This window comes from Cnephaeus nilssonii (assembly GCF_951640355.1).
Source record: "Cnephaeus nilssonii genome assembly, chromosome: 12".
Lineage (NCBI taxonomy): Eukaryota > Metazoa > Chordata > Mammalia > Chiroptera > Vespertilionidae > Cnephaeus > Cnephaeus nilssonii.
In genome coordinates this window covers 54,917,499-54,933,420 of record NC_137083.1, presented here as the reverse complement: position 1 = coordinate 54,933,420, position 15,922 = coordinate 54,917,499, and the positions used below count along the sequence as shown (strand labels likewise).

The 15,922-nt window shown below is 40.4% G+C and overlaps 1 protein-coding gene across 1 annotated transcript in view; it reads left to right on the top strand.

Moving 5' to 3' along the window:
• Positions 1 to 8,901: 8,901 nt before the first annotated feature.
• AKR1D1 (aldo-keto reductase family 1 member D1) overlaps positions 8,902 to 15,922 on the top strand; it is a gene marked incomplete at its 5' end in the record, with an annotated part of 44,322 nt that continues 37,301 nt past the window's right edge. The window contains one exon of the mRNA XM_079786386.1: positions 8,902 to 8,994. Within this exon, the coding sequence (XP_079642512.1) occupies positions 8,902 to 8,994 (93 nt within the window). The remainder of the gene's footprint in view (positions 8,995 to 15,922) is intronic.

Genomic DNA, 15,922 nt, shown 5'->3' with positions numbered 1-15,922 from the left:
CTTAGCCAGCAGGTACCTCCTAGAAGCCCTCTAGTTTACATACTTAATTAAAGCTATGAGGTAGGTTTCTCTGAATTTCTTGAACAGGAAAGAAGGAAGGGTCAAAGGTTCTTTCTGAGTCTTGTTTCCTAATAAACAGCCCAAAATCAATATCCTAAAAAAGCAGTTTCAAGGTGGTAGAATTTTGGTCCCTTTATTACTTTGTAATTAGTTAGTTATTAATAATAGGAAAGGGGCAAAAGGGAGATCAAACAGTATAGGCATGTCATTTGGGCAGTTTCACCCGGAAGCTGCAACTTTACACTCCCCAGGGAACCACTGGCCCATTCCCCACACATCACTGGGGGAAGGGGTCCAACAAAGGGAAGATGGGTGCATGTGCAATAAAGTTGGGGTGACACAGGGAGGGTGCCTGTAAGTCAAATCTGGGAGCAGAGATAGTTGGCTGGAGGGGGCAGGGCATTGCAAACCTGTGAAAATTTGGGGATACATAATCTCCCAAACAAAGGGGTTCTCTCTCTCTTGGCTCTATGCTCTTGTCTCACTGTTGGCTCTTTGGTTCCTTTGGAGTTGCTCCAGCCCATGTTCCCGCCATTGCTGCATGGCCCATGGCCATGAGGACCCCACATGGACTATGGACTGCAGCGGGGAACACAAGCTAAACTAGCCTGATGCTGTAATAGAGGGTGCAGACATGGGAAGGAAACTCTGGACACTGGCTCTGATTCTAGCTCTGCTTGAAGCTGACACTATGCTTCTTCCTGTGTGGGACAAGGGGGATTTGGGACCTTGGAAACTCAGGGGTGGAATTCAACAGAAATATAGCTTCCTACAATATCTCATCCTTCCATAGGACCCCAGAAATTCTTATTCCAGCCACACCCAGAATACCACTTCCACTGATAACACCTTCACAATATAAAGCTAATGCATACCTGTTAATCACTGACTGAAAAAGTATTGTTAAAAAAATAAACTGAGGCATACTAAAAATGTTAACAGTTTATCTGAGCAAAAATCTATTCACGTCTGACAGCATCCAATCTGGCAGATAGAAAAGAGTTCTGAGGAGCTGTAGAAAATGAAAGATTTTCTAAGGCAGAAGGGAACAGGAACATGGAAGTTTTATTACACACAAAAAAGGGGGACTGGATATGCAAGATTACTTTCTTTGGGAGGATGGCAGGTGTATAGTAGCCAGGTTATCTAAGTAGTGCTGATTCGAAATTCCTGATGAACTGTTTTAAAATTCTGTTTCTGGGAGAGCAGAAACTGTAATTATGATGTGGGGCTGAGTATTGTAACCGAATAATCAATGGGTCCAGGCTGCTTGTCATTACTTGAGCCAATTTAGCAGAGACAGAGTTGAATCATATGAGCGTTTATTCCAATACTGCCGGCAATAAGAGAGAGCAGCAAGTCATCCACAAAAATTGCTCTGCCCCCCACCATAAGTCAACTGCTTATATTTGGTAGAAGAACAAAGATTACAAGAGGAAGTAGGCAAAAGGGATAAGAATGGGATGCAAAATGGACAGTTCATAGGTAATGCAGGCTGGGGGTTTACAAAGGCTGCAGGTATGCAAAGGGCCTGGGGTTTTCAAAGGGCTGGCGCCTGTGGTTTCTTCAACAGGTTGTTAAACTTTCCATGGTAATAGGCAGCTCCTGGATGTAGAGGATGGGCTGCATTTCATGGTGAGCTCCCAGGTCCCAGTGCAACTTCCAGCCAGATTAGAATGTGCTTTCTTTAATCAGAACATAACAATCACAGTTAACAGAGCATGATTATTTCTTATAATAGCTGGTCCCCAATATTCTATTTCTGCCCCTAACAGTGTCAGTGGCTCCACTTAGGACCTGTTGTCTCGCATTTAACAGGATGAAGTACTTTTTATTACCCAAGTGATAAGTATTTACTCTATTTCCAGAATTTATTTCTAGAATTATCAATTATGTGACATGGGATAATGTGCTTTTCTTTTTGAAACTTCTCTGCAGGTGACCTCTCCCAATAATGGAAGATTGGGCTCAGGTTGTTGAATTTGACAGCCTAATAGCACCAGGTGACAAAGAAGTGGGGGAGGGGTGGAGCAGGAGTGGGACACAGAAAGGAGTAAGGAACGGAAATGACAGGAAGGGCTGGAGAAGGACTAGAAGCCTTAAGGACATAGGAGCCAAGCCACCATTTGCCTCAGACCAGTGTAGGGCCCTCACCTTAGGATGTAGTTAGCGCTGCATCACAGAGAGGGTGGTGGAGGCCAGAGGAGGATGGAAGATACAATTTGAAACTAATACTGAACCCAGGTTCGGCTGCCTGCCTCTTGAAAGCTAACACTCGAGAAATAGGGTCTAATGGAAGGAAACCAGCTTACTTCAGGAGCTGGAAGCTTGAGAAGATAGGGGACTCTCACCACAAAGACCATCTTAACATCATAGGGGAAGGGGTAGGCAGAAGGAAGGAAACCAGAAGGGCTTGTGGGCTCTCGTTAAAGGTGCTGCGTTCGAGTCAGCACAGTCTGCTCTGATAACCATCTCAAAGCTGGTCAAGTGATGGTCTGTTTTTCCTCAAGTCTGTTTTTTTTCTGGAAGGTGAGCAAATCTCCTAGAACCAAAATGCCTGCAGGCTGGAACCCGCATCCTTTGAGGTTAGCTCCTAGAATACTTTAAGCATACAGCCTACATGAGAATTTACAAGTCATCATTTACAGAAACAATAAAAAGAATAATGGCGTGGGTTACAAAACAAAATATCTGAACTACAAAGAACAGGAACTTAAGTGGCCTGCAAAATTTTGTTCATTTCTACAACATTGCCACCATGTGGCTGTAGAAGAACATTGTAGCTTGGACATCCAAAATGATAGGTTGATTTCAGAGAGGAGAGGGAGAAAGAGAAACATCAATGATGAGAGAGAATCATTGATTGGCTGCTTCCTGCATGCCCCCCACTGGGAATTGAGCCCAACTCTGGTATGTGCCCTGACTCGGAATCAAACTCTGATAGCCTGGTTCATAGATCGAAGCTAAACCACTGACCCACACCAGCCGGACAATAGAGACTTTATTTAACTTCCTTCCTGAGTCAATCTGACAAACCAGACAAAATACATAAAAACAGTTTTTAAGGCACTAGATATTAGGTAAGGGAAGTCAAAGATTCTTTTTAAAAAAATAGTATAAAATGCTAAGCCTCAGCCAGGTAACTCAGTTGCTTACAGCAACGTCCCAATACATCAAGACTGTGAGTTCAATCCCTGGTCAAGGCACATATAAGAAGCAACCAATGAATGCATAAGTAAATGGAACAACAAATTGATGTTTCTTTCTCCTCTTTCTCTCTTTCTCTTTCACCTTTCCTCTCTCTTTCTAAAATAAAAAAGAAATAAATGAAAAATAGTATGAAATGCTATATTTCTCTTTTGAATAAAAAATAATTTTTTTATACATTAGAATTATATAAATTTTGTTGCTAACCTGAATTTAAAAGTTATTTTTTTACACAAAGGTTTATTTTTTCACTGCCACAAACCAGTGGAACTACAATGCCGTCTACAAAAATTAGCAACAATTTCCAAATATCTAATTAATATTCAAATGTTTGCAGTTTTCCAAACTACCTTTCATAGTTTCTTTTTTAAGTCAGGACCCAATCAACATTCATGTATTCTATTTATTAGTCATGTGTTTTTAGTCTCGTTTCTCCTATCTTTTTTTTTTTTTTTCATAGCATTGACTTTATGAAAAGACCAGGCCAGCTTGTAGAATTGTTATCCAATGAAGTGGAGGGTCTTTTTCCCCACTGGGTGCTGGGGGTAGAGTCCTTACAATATCTTGAGAAAAAGAATTTTCTGAGACTCACATGAGAGAATGAGTGATTTGTATTTGCATGGAGCTGGGTTTCCAAAGTCCCATTTCTAAGTCCCGTCATAGAATAAGTGTAGCTGGGGTTTCAGTAGAGCCAGAAGCAAAACCAGTATTCAGTGTTTCCTTTCCATGTTGGAGCCTGGTCCAGTTCAGTACCAGGCTAGTTGCAGTCCATTAGTCCACTGTGGGTGGGGTCCACAGGGCCATGTGCCATGTGGGCAAACACAAGGGGGAGCCCCACAAACCCAGACTCACACAAGTCCCAAGAACAGTAAGAGCACAAGAGAGTGAACTCCTTTGTTCAGGAGATTAAATATCCCAAATTCACACCCTTGTAGTAGCCAAGCCCATTCTGGACAATGACCTTTGTTCTCAAGTGTGTCTGACAGCAAGCACCTTCCCTATATCACCCCAACTTTACTGGGCATGTATCTATCTCCCTTTTGTTGGACCCCTAGGGAGTGTAAAGTTGTAGCTTCCTGGTGAAGCTGCCCAAATGACATACCTATAATATCTGACCTTCCCTTAGTTCCTTTCTTGTTATTTTGTTGTTGTTGTTGTTGTTGTTGTTGTTGTTGTTGTTAATTCTCACTGGAGGATATTTTTTCCATTGACTTTAGAGAGAGTGGAAGGGAAGGAGAAGGGGGAGAAAGGAGAGAGAGAAAAGCCAATGTGAAAAAGCCACATCAATTGGTTGCCCCCTGCATGTGCCCCAACCAGGGCAGAGAACCTGCAACTCAAGTATGTGCCCTTGACCAGAATGGAAACACAACCCTTTAGGTTCACAGGCTGACACTCTAACCACTGAGCTACACTGACCAGGGCCCTCTTCTGTTATTTTTTTCTTCATTTTTTATTAAGGTATTATAAGTGTACATATTTTACCATTGCCCCCCCAACCCACTCCCATACATGCCCTCACCCCCAGCGTTTTGCGTCCATTGGTTATGCTTATATGCATGCATACAAGTCCTTCAGTTGATCTCTTATCTCCCCCACCTCTCCCTAACCTTCCCGCTGTAATTTGACAATCTGTTTGATGCTTCTCTGTCTCTGTATCAATCTTTTTGTTCATCAGGTTATAATGTTCTTTATTATCCATAAATGAGTGAGATCATGTGGTATTTTTCTTTCATTGACTGGCTTATTTCACTTAGCATAATGTTCTCCAATTCCATCCAGGTTGCTGCAAATAATGAGAATTCCTTCTTTTTTATGGCAGCATAGTATTCCATTGTGTAGATGTACCATAGTTTTCTGATCCACTCATCTGCTGATGGGCACCTAGGCTGTTTCCAGATCTTAGCTATTGTAAATTGTGCTGCTATGAACATAGGGGTGCATATATCCTTTCTGATTGGTGTTTCTAATTTCTTAGGATATATTCCTTAGGAGTGGGATTACTGGGTCAAATGGGAGTTCCATTTTCAGTTTTTTGAGGAAACTCCATACTGTTCTCCACAGTGGCTGCACCAGTCTGCATTCCCACCAGCAGTGCACAAGTGTTCCTTTTTCTCTGCATCCTCGCCAACACTTGTCGTTTGTTGATTTGTTGATGATAGCCATTCTGACAGGTGTGAGATGGTACCGAGTTGTCGTTTATCCTAAGCAACGCAGTGATAGGAGAGTAAGAAAGGTCTATACTAGAGGCCTCCAGGCTTCTCCCACTACATTTCCTTCTCCTGCCATTGCTATATTATACTTGTTGCCTATAACTTGTAAATTGAGATCTGTGAATACTTTCAGGAAACAAACACTGTCTCAAGCATAGTAACACACCTTTTGACAAGCTTAATTTTGTTCATTAATAGTTCACACTTAAACACAAAAACTAAAGCTTGTCAAGAAAGTATGCTACCACAGATTCAAATTCACTCTTGGCATATGAGCCTTTTCCAAAAGTAAATTCACTTTAAATCTGGGCTAGCCTGCAAGTAGCATGAAATAAAAGAGCAAATGTTGGTTCAATCAGTATTTTCTGTAAACTTTGATCATTCTTTGCTTATTTTTAGGGTAAATAATACTTTTTCTCACCAGACTATCTTTTGAAAACTATTGCCTTTTCAAAACTATTATCCTTATCCTTGATCTTCAGAAAAATGTAGAAAACAAATTCTAAAACTAAAAATTATCGAAATTCTCAAAGACTTAAATTTCCACATCCCAAGGTATTCCCATTAGCTTTAATGACGTCAGCACTCCCATTATGAGTCAATGTCAGACTACCCTGTGCATTTGTCCTCTCTAGTCCTAGTCTTTGCGAAACTGCATGTTGATGTGACTAAACACTACTAATCTCATCACTGAACAGGTAAGGTACAAGTGTGCTTTCTAACGTAACCACGTACACAGTCTGATGACCTGAGAATCTAGAGGTCAGATTCAAAACACAATACAAAAAAATGAACATTACAAAATTTAAAAATTTTTGCTCCATAAAAGACACAATTAAAGAGTGAAAAAGCAAGCTACAGTCTGGGGGGAAAAATTGCAAACCACATATCCAGTAAATAACATTATCAAAAATGTACCAAGAAATCTCCAAACTCAATACTAACACAAACAAACGAATTAAAAAATAGTCAAAAGACTAGAATAGGCACTTCACCAAGAATAAATAAAGATGTCAAACAAGTACATGAAAAAATGTTCAACATCATTATCTACATGTGAAATGAAAATTAAAACAACCAGGGGATACCATGACAAATCTCTCGAATGACTAGAGTAAAAAAATAGAAACAAAGGCAAGTTGTGTCAAGGATGGGGAACAACTGTAACTCATATGCATTGTTAGTGGGGATGCAAAATGTTACAACCATTGAGAAAAGCAGTTTGACAGCTTCCTACATAGTCAAACACACCACATGATTCAACCACCTCACTGCTGGAGAAATAAAAACTAATGTTCATACAAACACCTGTATGCAAATGTTTACAGCAGTTCTATTCACAATCACCAAAAATTGAAAACAAACTAAATGTCCTTCAAATAGACAAACTGTGGTACAAATATATAATGGAACTAGAGGCCCAGTGCAGGAAATTCATGCACTGGTAGGGTCCCTAGCGGCTGCCAGCTGGGTACTCCCTCTCTTTCCCCGGCCACCTATAGCTACTGCCACCGCTGCCACCCTTTCCTCCAGTCACCTGCTGCTGCCACCGCTACTGGCTGGGACCTCCCTCCCTTCCCCCGGCTGGCCCAACCCCCTGGTCAAACTCCCAGATAAACTCCCAGTTGAGGGGACAATTTTCACATTACGCTTTTGTTATATAGGATACTATGCAGCAATAAAAACTAAATAAGCTATTGATACAAGCTACAACCTGACTGGATCTCAAACAGATTATGCTGACTGAAAGAAGGCAATTTCAAAAGACTGTATATACTCTATGATTCCATTCATATGATATTCTCAAAAGATAAAACAATAGGAATGAACAAAAGGTAGTGACTTCCAGGGGGTGCAGGTGGTAGAGGGGGTGATTATAAAGAAATAACATAAAAGCATTCTTTGGGTTATAGAATGTTTCAGTATCCTACATGTGATGGTTAGTTATATAAGTCTGTACATGCACTAAAATTCACAGAGCTAGAAAGTCAATAATAAAGAGATATTCTAGCCAACATCTTAGCACACAAAGGTGGCAATGAGTGATGGACTGGTTGACAACTGATGTTGAGGACCATTACTGTCCATATTCCACACTGCCCTAAGCTAGTGGAAATTATTGTGCCCACTGACTGTGTGTATATTAGCAAGAATGAATTTCCTAGAGATAGAGCAAGTCAATTTTAGACAAACTTCAGGACACTTTCATCATCATCAACTGTTGCACAGTCCTTTAGAGGAAGGTTAAAATAAATAACCATTGTTTCCCTAATTACTACTTCTTTCCTTTTCATTAACAACATCCAGAATCTTCCCAGGAGGGATTAACCCCAACTCCACATGTAGAAATGGCTTCTACTAGTATTCTCTTAAGGCAATCAAATCAGTCTTTTATTTCCTTTGACCACTATGATTGATTTAGCAATGGATGGTTCAACCAAAAAAGACTATTGAGGCAAAAAGACTCCATTCCTGGGTTATGGTTGAGCTATGGAGGAAGTAAGCTCTCTGTTTCAGTGGGCTTTAAGCTGGAGCTGAGTCACTTCAAGGATGATTACGGTCTTTCAATGATGAGGGCAGAGTCAGCTGAGAAAGCCAGGAGGCAGAGGGTGTGAAACTGTTTCCTGGCTTTTCCTTTGTTCCTCTGGCCCAATGTTTCCCAGTTGACCTACGTGGTAGCAATCCAGACCTCTGCCCAGTCCTGCTGCATCAGAATCTCCAGGGAAGTTCTGGGAAAGGAACTACTCTAGTCTCACCTTAAACTAGTCCAGTGGTCGGCAAAACGCAGCTCACAAGCCACATGCGGCTCTTTGGCCCCTTGAGTGTGGCTCTTCCACAAAATACCACATTCGGGCACCCACGTACAGTGCGATTGAAGGAGTACCCTAATTAAGTTAATAACAATGTACCTACCTATATAGTTTAAGTTTAAAAAATTTGGCTCTCAAGAGAAATTCCAATCATTGTACTGTGGATATTTGGCTCTGTTGACTAATGAGTTCGCCGACCACTGAGCTAAGTCCTAATGGTGATGTTTTCAGGAATATGAACCAATAAATTTCCTTTATATTCTAAGAGAATTTGAGATAGACCTGTTAGTTGGTAACAAAAGCATCCTAACTTATAGAATCCCGCTCGATTCCTTTCCTTTTTTGTTGTTGTTGTTCAATCTTTTCTTTGCAGTGGAGTAAACATGAACTCTCAATTGAGTTATTCTTATGTCTCTAATAAAGTTCAAAGGACAATTTCAGTATTTCCATAACAACCTGGAAGAAAACAGGTTGAGAAATAGATCTGTCAATCTCTCTTCCCTCCCACTGCTCCTCCCTCTTGCCCTCCTTTCTTTGATTAAATAGGCCCTAGGACACCTGTTCAAAAGTGTTCAGAATCACTCCTAGAAATCTGAAGTCCTAGGCTCTCCAAGATGGAGCTCTCTGTAGTAGATCACCGCATACCTCTAAGTGATGGAAACAGCATTCCTATCATTGGACTTGGTACCCACCCAAACCCTAAATTGGTAAATTTATCTCTCTTTCTGTATTGTTGGTTGTTTTTTTTATATAAGAAACTTTTCTAAAGTATAATCTATAATTCATTTTGAATGGATCTAATTGATTCACTTTTTGTAATAATGAACGCAACCTCCAAGGGCTATTGTTTGGCTGAATGAGTATTGAGCCAAACATTAAACTAAATCAATTTGTGATTTAAAATGATCTTGGATTAGAGAATGGGACCTTTCTGCTTTCTTTACTAAAATTCAGCTGGGTGCTTCTTATTTTATTGATCTCAAGCACATGAAATTACTGAGTTAATGGCCTGTGATTTTTTTAAGTTCATATTTGAGCACTTTTAGTTCAGTCTAAAATGCATCTCTGTAGCAATATGTTTACAAATACATCTCCTAGGGCAAAGGAAACTACGGAGGAAATAAATAAGACTGTATCAAAATAAGCTTCTGCACAACAAAAGTAACCATCAACAAAATGAAAAGGGAGCCCACAGTATGAGAGAACATTCTCACCAACACTTGCTGATTTTTTAAATTTATGCAACTCTGGTTTTAATTTGCACTTCCTTTAAACTCTACATGAGATTAATTTTTCGTATTTTTATTAGACATTTGGAGATCTTTTGCAAAGTGGCTGTGTCTTCCATGCATGTTTCTTTATTGGATTTCTCTTCTCTTATTGCTATAGTGGATTTTTAAAATATCTGCATATGAGTTCTTCGTCAGTTATTTCTATGTGAAAATATCTCTTCCACTTACCTTTTCACTCTTTTAATGGTGCCTTCTGATGAACAGAGATTCCCAATTTTAATGTGCTCACATTTAGCACTCTTTAATTTACCATTAGTATTTTCTGTGGCTTGTTTAAGATATCCTCCTCTACCCAAGTGTTAAACTGGGAAATCTGGGAACAGACTCTGAGAAGGAGATTCGCACGCAGGAGGCTTATTGGAGAGTACTCTCAGAGACCAGACCTGTAAGGGTGCGTGCAGTGGGGACAGTTGAACTGCTATACAGTTGCTCAGCAATACCACAGGGAGTTCTGGAATGGCAATGGTGCCACAGAGTTGTGCTGAGTTCAGGTAAGAGCATCAGGCCTTTATACCTGTGTCATCCACAGAGGGAACCAGATGTGAGTAATGAGCAGCCAACATTTCTGATGACTGAGGACAGGTGGTTCATTATGACCTGTTCTACCCCTGCTGTCAATTGCTTTTATATGCTAAGTTCACCTCTGGGAACAGCTCTCCCAGAATTCTGTTTGGTCTGTTTCCTGGGAAAATTTTAAAAGAGGTAGGTTAGTAGGATGAATACAGTTCTTGCCACTAAAGCTGTCTTCAATTGTAACTTCTACTTATTGTCTTCCTCCCAGAATACCCATTCTAAGTTCCCTGTACCCTTAGCCAGTATCTCTGCTAGTCTGGGTGACTTACCTAGTATTATGTCCCAAATCCTCATCCCTGAGTTGTCTGAATCCCTAGTCAACTACCCTCTCAAGTCATGGCTGCTGCCTTGTTCATCAACAATCACAATTGGTAATAAGTATATCATTGGTTCACCTATCCCCTTGTGATGATAAGGTATCTTACCCCTGCCAATATAGTAATTCTTTCCCTTGAATGCTGAACTCTTACAATAAGGAGGCTGATTTCCCCTCTGAATTAGGACCTTTAGAGCTACAGAGCCTGAAATTCAGGAATGTGAAGCACACATTTTCCAAGTAGGTCAAAGGGAGTGATGCTAAAATGAATCACTCCAACTGGGTTTTCAGACTCATGTATTGCACAATACCATACAAATACGTTGCCCTAAGACATATGTTACATCCTGTAGATCCAGAGGTAGAGAAGCATCGATCAGCCTGTCAAAACTCAGAGGGAAGATAGGGGAGGGTGGGGGTAAGGGGGAGAGATCAACCAAAGGACTTATATGCACGTATATAAGCCTAACCAATGGACACAGACAACGGGGGGGGGGGGGGGGGGGGGTGAGGGTATGAGTGGGGGGGCGATGGGGGAATAAGGACACATATGTAATGCCTTAGTCAATAAAGAATAAAAAGCAAGTTCATCCTTAAGGACTTGCTCATGTCTCAAGTGGAGGAAGGGTGCTACTGCCATTTTAGGAAACAGAACTCTTTATTTTATTGAGATTGTCCTTAATTGTGAAATAAAATCTTGGCACTTTAAATTCTCCCATCATTTCACTTATTTCAGTCTCCATATGTGGTATTCTATTTGATCTTTCTGATTTTATTCTCTAAAATTTATTTTCCTAACAAAGCTGTTAGAATTTATATAGAATTCTCTACTGCTACATTTTAAAATTATAGTTTGTTGTTTATGTCCACATATCCAACTGGTTTGTGCAGATTGGTTAGAATTAATTAGTAATGAATTACTAATTTAGTAATTATAGCTCACCCCATTGCTGTTTCTGCCATGTAAGGGTGAATATTGTTTTAAATATGTTTTTATTGAGTTTAGAGAGAGAGGAAGAGAGAGGGAGAAAGAGAGAGAGGAACATGGATCAGTTGCCTCCAGTATGCACCCATGTCCTGAGTTTGTGCCCTGATTGGGAATTGGACCAGTTACCTTTTGGTGCATGGGATGATGCTCAAGCAACTGAGCCACTCCAGCCAGTGCAGGGAGAATGCTTTATTTTAATTTTTATTGTCTAAAGTTTTATATATGTCTCCTTTTTCCCCAATTAACCCGCCCCTCCTCTCCCCGCCCCCCCTCTCGCCAGACCATTCCCACTTCAGGCAAGCCCCCACCACCCCAGTGTTTGTCCATTGGTTATGCTAATATGCATGCATACAAGTCCTTAGTTGCTCTCTAACCCCCCCTCCTCTACCATTTGTCTCTAGATTGATCTATTCTTGTTCATCAAATTATGTTGATCATTATATCCCGTATATGAGTGAGATCATGTGATATTTATCTTTCTCCGACTGGCTTATTTCGCTTAACATAATGCTCTCCAGTTCCATCCATGATGTTGCAAATGGTAAAAGTTCCTTCTTTTTTATAGCAGCATAGTATTCCATTGTGTAGATGTACCACAGTTTTCTAATCCACTCATCTGCTGATGGGCACTTAGGCTGTTTCCAAATCTTAGCTATTATAAATTGTGCTGCTATGAACATAGGGGTGCATATATCCTTTCTGATTGGTGTTTCTAGTTTCCTGGGATCACTGGGTCGAATGGGAGTTCCATTTTTAATTTTTTGAGGCAACGCCATACTGTTTTCCACAGTGACTGCACCAGTCTGCATTCCCACCAGCAGTGCACGAGGGTTCCTTTTTCTCTACATCCTTGCCAGCACTTGTCATTTGTTGATTTGTTAATGATAGCCATTCTGACAGGTGTGAGATGGTATCACACTGCTGTTTTGATTTGCATCTCTCAGATGATTAGTGACTTTGAGCATGTTTTCATAGGTCTCTGGGCCTACTGTATGTCCTCTTTCAAAAAGTGTCTATTTAGATCCTTTGACCATTTTTTGATTGGATCGTTTATATTCCTAAGGAGAATATTTTTAACAAAAAAAGAGTATACCATATATTAAGTTCTTTAAAAAGTCTCTTTAATGATGGCTGAATAATTAAAGACTTTCACTACTATAACTTGTTTGTGACATAATCTTTACTAAACAAAGCACCATCCAAATTTACTTCAGGCTAATAGTCAATATCACACTTCTACCTTAGCCCTTGTCTTACTTCCTTTTTTATTGAATTTATGGGATAACATTAGTTCACAAAATTATATAGATTTCAGGTATATAATTCCATAATACAGCATCAGTATTGTATGTTCATCAACCAAAGTCATCTCCTTTCATCACCATTTATCATCCCTTTACCCTTTTCTACTTCCTTCCACCCCCCTTTCCCTCTAGTAATCACCATACTGTGTCCATGAGGATGTTTTCTTGTTTTGTTTTGTTTAATCCCTTCATCTTTTTCATTCAGCCCCTCAACCCCTGTGCTCTCTGACAGCTGTCAGTCTTGTCTCTATATTTATAAGTCTGTTTTTATTTTGTTTATTAGTTTATTTTGTTCATTAGATTCCACATATAAGTGAGATCATGTGATACTTCTCTTTCTCTGACTGGATTATTTCACTTAGCATAATACTTTCCAGGTCCATCCAGGCTGTCACAAAGGGTAAGATTTCCTTCTTTTTAACAGCCCAGTAATAGTCCATTGTGTAAATGTATCACAGCTTCTTTATCCACTCATTTACTGATGGGCACTTGGGCTGCTTCCAAATCTTGTATATTATAAATAATGCTGAAATGAACATAGGGGTACATATCTTCTTTCCAATTAATGTTTCAGGTTTCTTTGGCTATATCCCCAGAAATAGAATCACTGGTTCATAAGGCAGTTCCATTTTTAATTTTGTTTCCTCACCTAAGGATATATTGATTTTAGACAGAAATAGAGGAAGGAAGAGAATGTGTGTGTGTGTGTGTGTGTGTGTGTGTGTGTGTGTGTGTGAGAGAGAGAGAGAGAGAGAGAGAGAGAGAGAGAGAGAGAGATTGATGTGAGAGAGAAATATTGATTGGTTGCCTCCTGCACGCAAGCAGATCGAGGCACAAACCCACAGCCTAGGTATGTGCCCTGACTGGGAATCGAACCCAAAACCTTTTGGTGTATGGGACAATGCTCCAACCTACTGAGCAACCTGGCCAGAGCTCCACTTTTAATTTTTTGAGGAAACTCCATATTGCTTTCCACAATGGCTGCACCAATAGGCATTCCCACCAACAGCACACAAGGGTTTCCTTTACTCCACATCGTCACGCACACTTGTTTATTAATTTACTAGAGGCCCAATGCACAAAATTTGTGCAAGGGGCTTAGCCCTCGCAGCCCCGGTTTTGTCCGGAAGGTGGTCCCGATGATTGTTCTGCTGTTCGGTCTAATTAGCATATTAGCTCTTTATTATATAGGATTGATGATAGCCATTCTCACAGGTATGAGGTGATATCTTATTGTAGCTTTAATTAGCAGTTCCCTAATGATTAGTAACACTGAGCATCCTTTCATATATCTATTGGCCATCTGTTTGAGACACACCCTTTTATATTTAAAATGTCATCACAGAGCATCATGGTGGAATATATAGACCCATGTATATCTTCCCTTAAATCTACAACTAATCAGACATCTTTAATGCAACAAAAGTTACTCTGTTCAACACACTAGCAAGCTTGAGAGATACACACATTGGTACATCTGGAGGAGGGTGTACTGGAACACTTAAAGAGGCAAGATGAGGGAGAAAGCAGGGATGGTGTCTGAAGATGTGGTTCCACAGCCACCATGGCTAGCCTGTGGCCCCAGCTAATGGGGTAGTGGTGGAGGAGTCAGGTGGAGCCCTCACACAGTGGCCCAGTGGAGAGTAAGAGGGATAGAAACAGCATTGGCACCTGAGAACCTGCTTCCTCCCCGCTTACTGCAGTGGAGCCTGGTAGCAAAAGCAAAGACATGTCTCTGGTCTCCCAGCTATATATAGCGCAGTGACACCAGCCAGGAAGGGAACCGGGTAACCTAGCACTGGGTTCACAAAGCAAACTCTCCCCTCACCCACCACATCTTCACACCATAGTAGTGGGGCCTCCAGACCCAGAGGAACAAAACACAGCGGAACAATCACCACAGATGGCAACTCCCTTGACCATAGTGATGACCCCCCACCCCAGGGGCAAGTAGAATTGGTAAGAGAAAACAGAAGCTTGTACTAGAGCACCATCTACTGGTAGACAAAACAAAGACCTCTAATTATCAACCTGCTGAATTGTTAAAATCAAAACAGTACCTAAATAAGAAAGATATTCACTACTTTAAATGTTCCAGCAGAGGAACAACCCATCGAATACCATGAGCAATCAAGGTAACATGGTAACACAGAAAGGAAATAACAATTCCACCAATGAGTGAGATCATGTGATATTTATCTTCCTCTGACTGGCTTATTTCATTTAGCATAATGCTCTCCAGTTCCATCCATGATGTTGCAAATGGTAAGAATTCCTTCTTTTTGACAGCAGCATAGAATTCCATCGTGTAGATGTACCACAGTTTTCTATCCACTCATCTGCTGATGGGCACTTAGGCTGTTTCCAAATCTTAGCTATGGTGAATTGTGCTGCTATGAACATAGGGGTGCATATATCCTTTCTGAATGGTGTTTCTGTTTTCTTGGGATCCATTCCTAGAAGTGGGATTACTGGGTCAAATGGAAGTTCCTTTTTTAATTTTTTGGGGAAACGCCATACTGTTCTCCACAGTGGCTGCACCAATCTGCATTCCCACCAGCAGTGCAAGAGGGTTCCTTTTTAACCACATCCTCGCCAGCGCTTGTAAGTTTGTTGATTTGTTGATGATAGCCATTCTGACAGGTATGAGATGGTACCTCATTGTTGTTTTGATTTGCATCTCTCAGATGATTAGTGACTTTGAGCATGTTTTTATATGTCTCTTAGCCTTCTGTATGTCCTCTTTCGAAAAGTGTCTATTTAGGTCACTTGCCCATTTTTTTATTGGATTGTTTATCTTTCTTTTGTTAAGTTGTATGAGTTCCCTGTAAATTTTAGAGATGAGACCCTTATCAAAGATAACATTGGCAAATATGTTTTCCCCTGCAGTGAGCTTTCTTGTTCATTTGGTAATTGTTTCTCTTGCTGTGCAGAAGCTTTTTATTTTGATGTAGTCTCATTATTTTATTTTCTCCTTAGTTTCCATTACCCTAGGAGCTAGCTATATTGGTGAAGATATTGCTATGACATATGTCTGCTATTTTGCTGCCTATGGCTTCTTCTAAACTTTTATGGTTTCCCATCTTACGTTTAAGTCTTTTATCCATTTTGAGTTTCTTTTTGTGTATGGTGTAAGTTGGTGGTCTCGTTTCATTTTTTTTT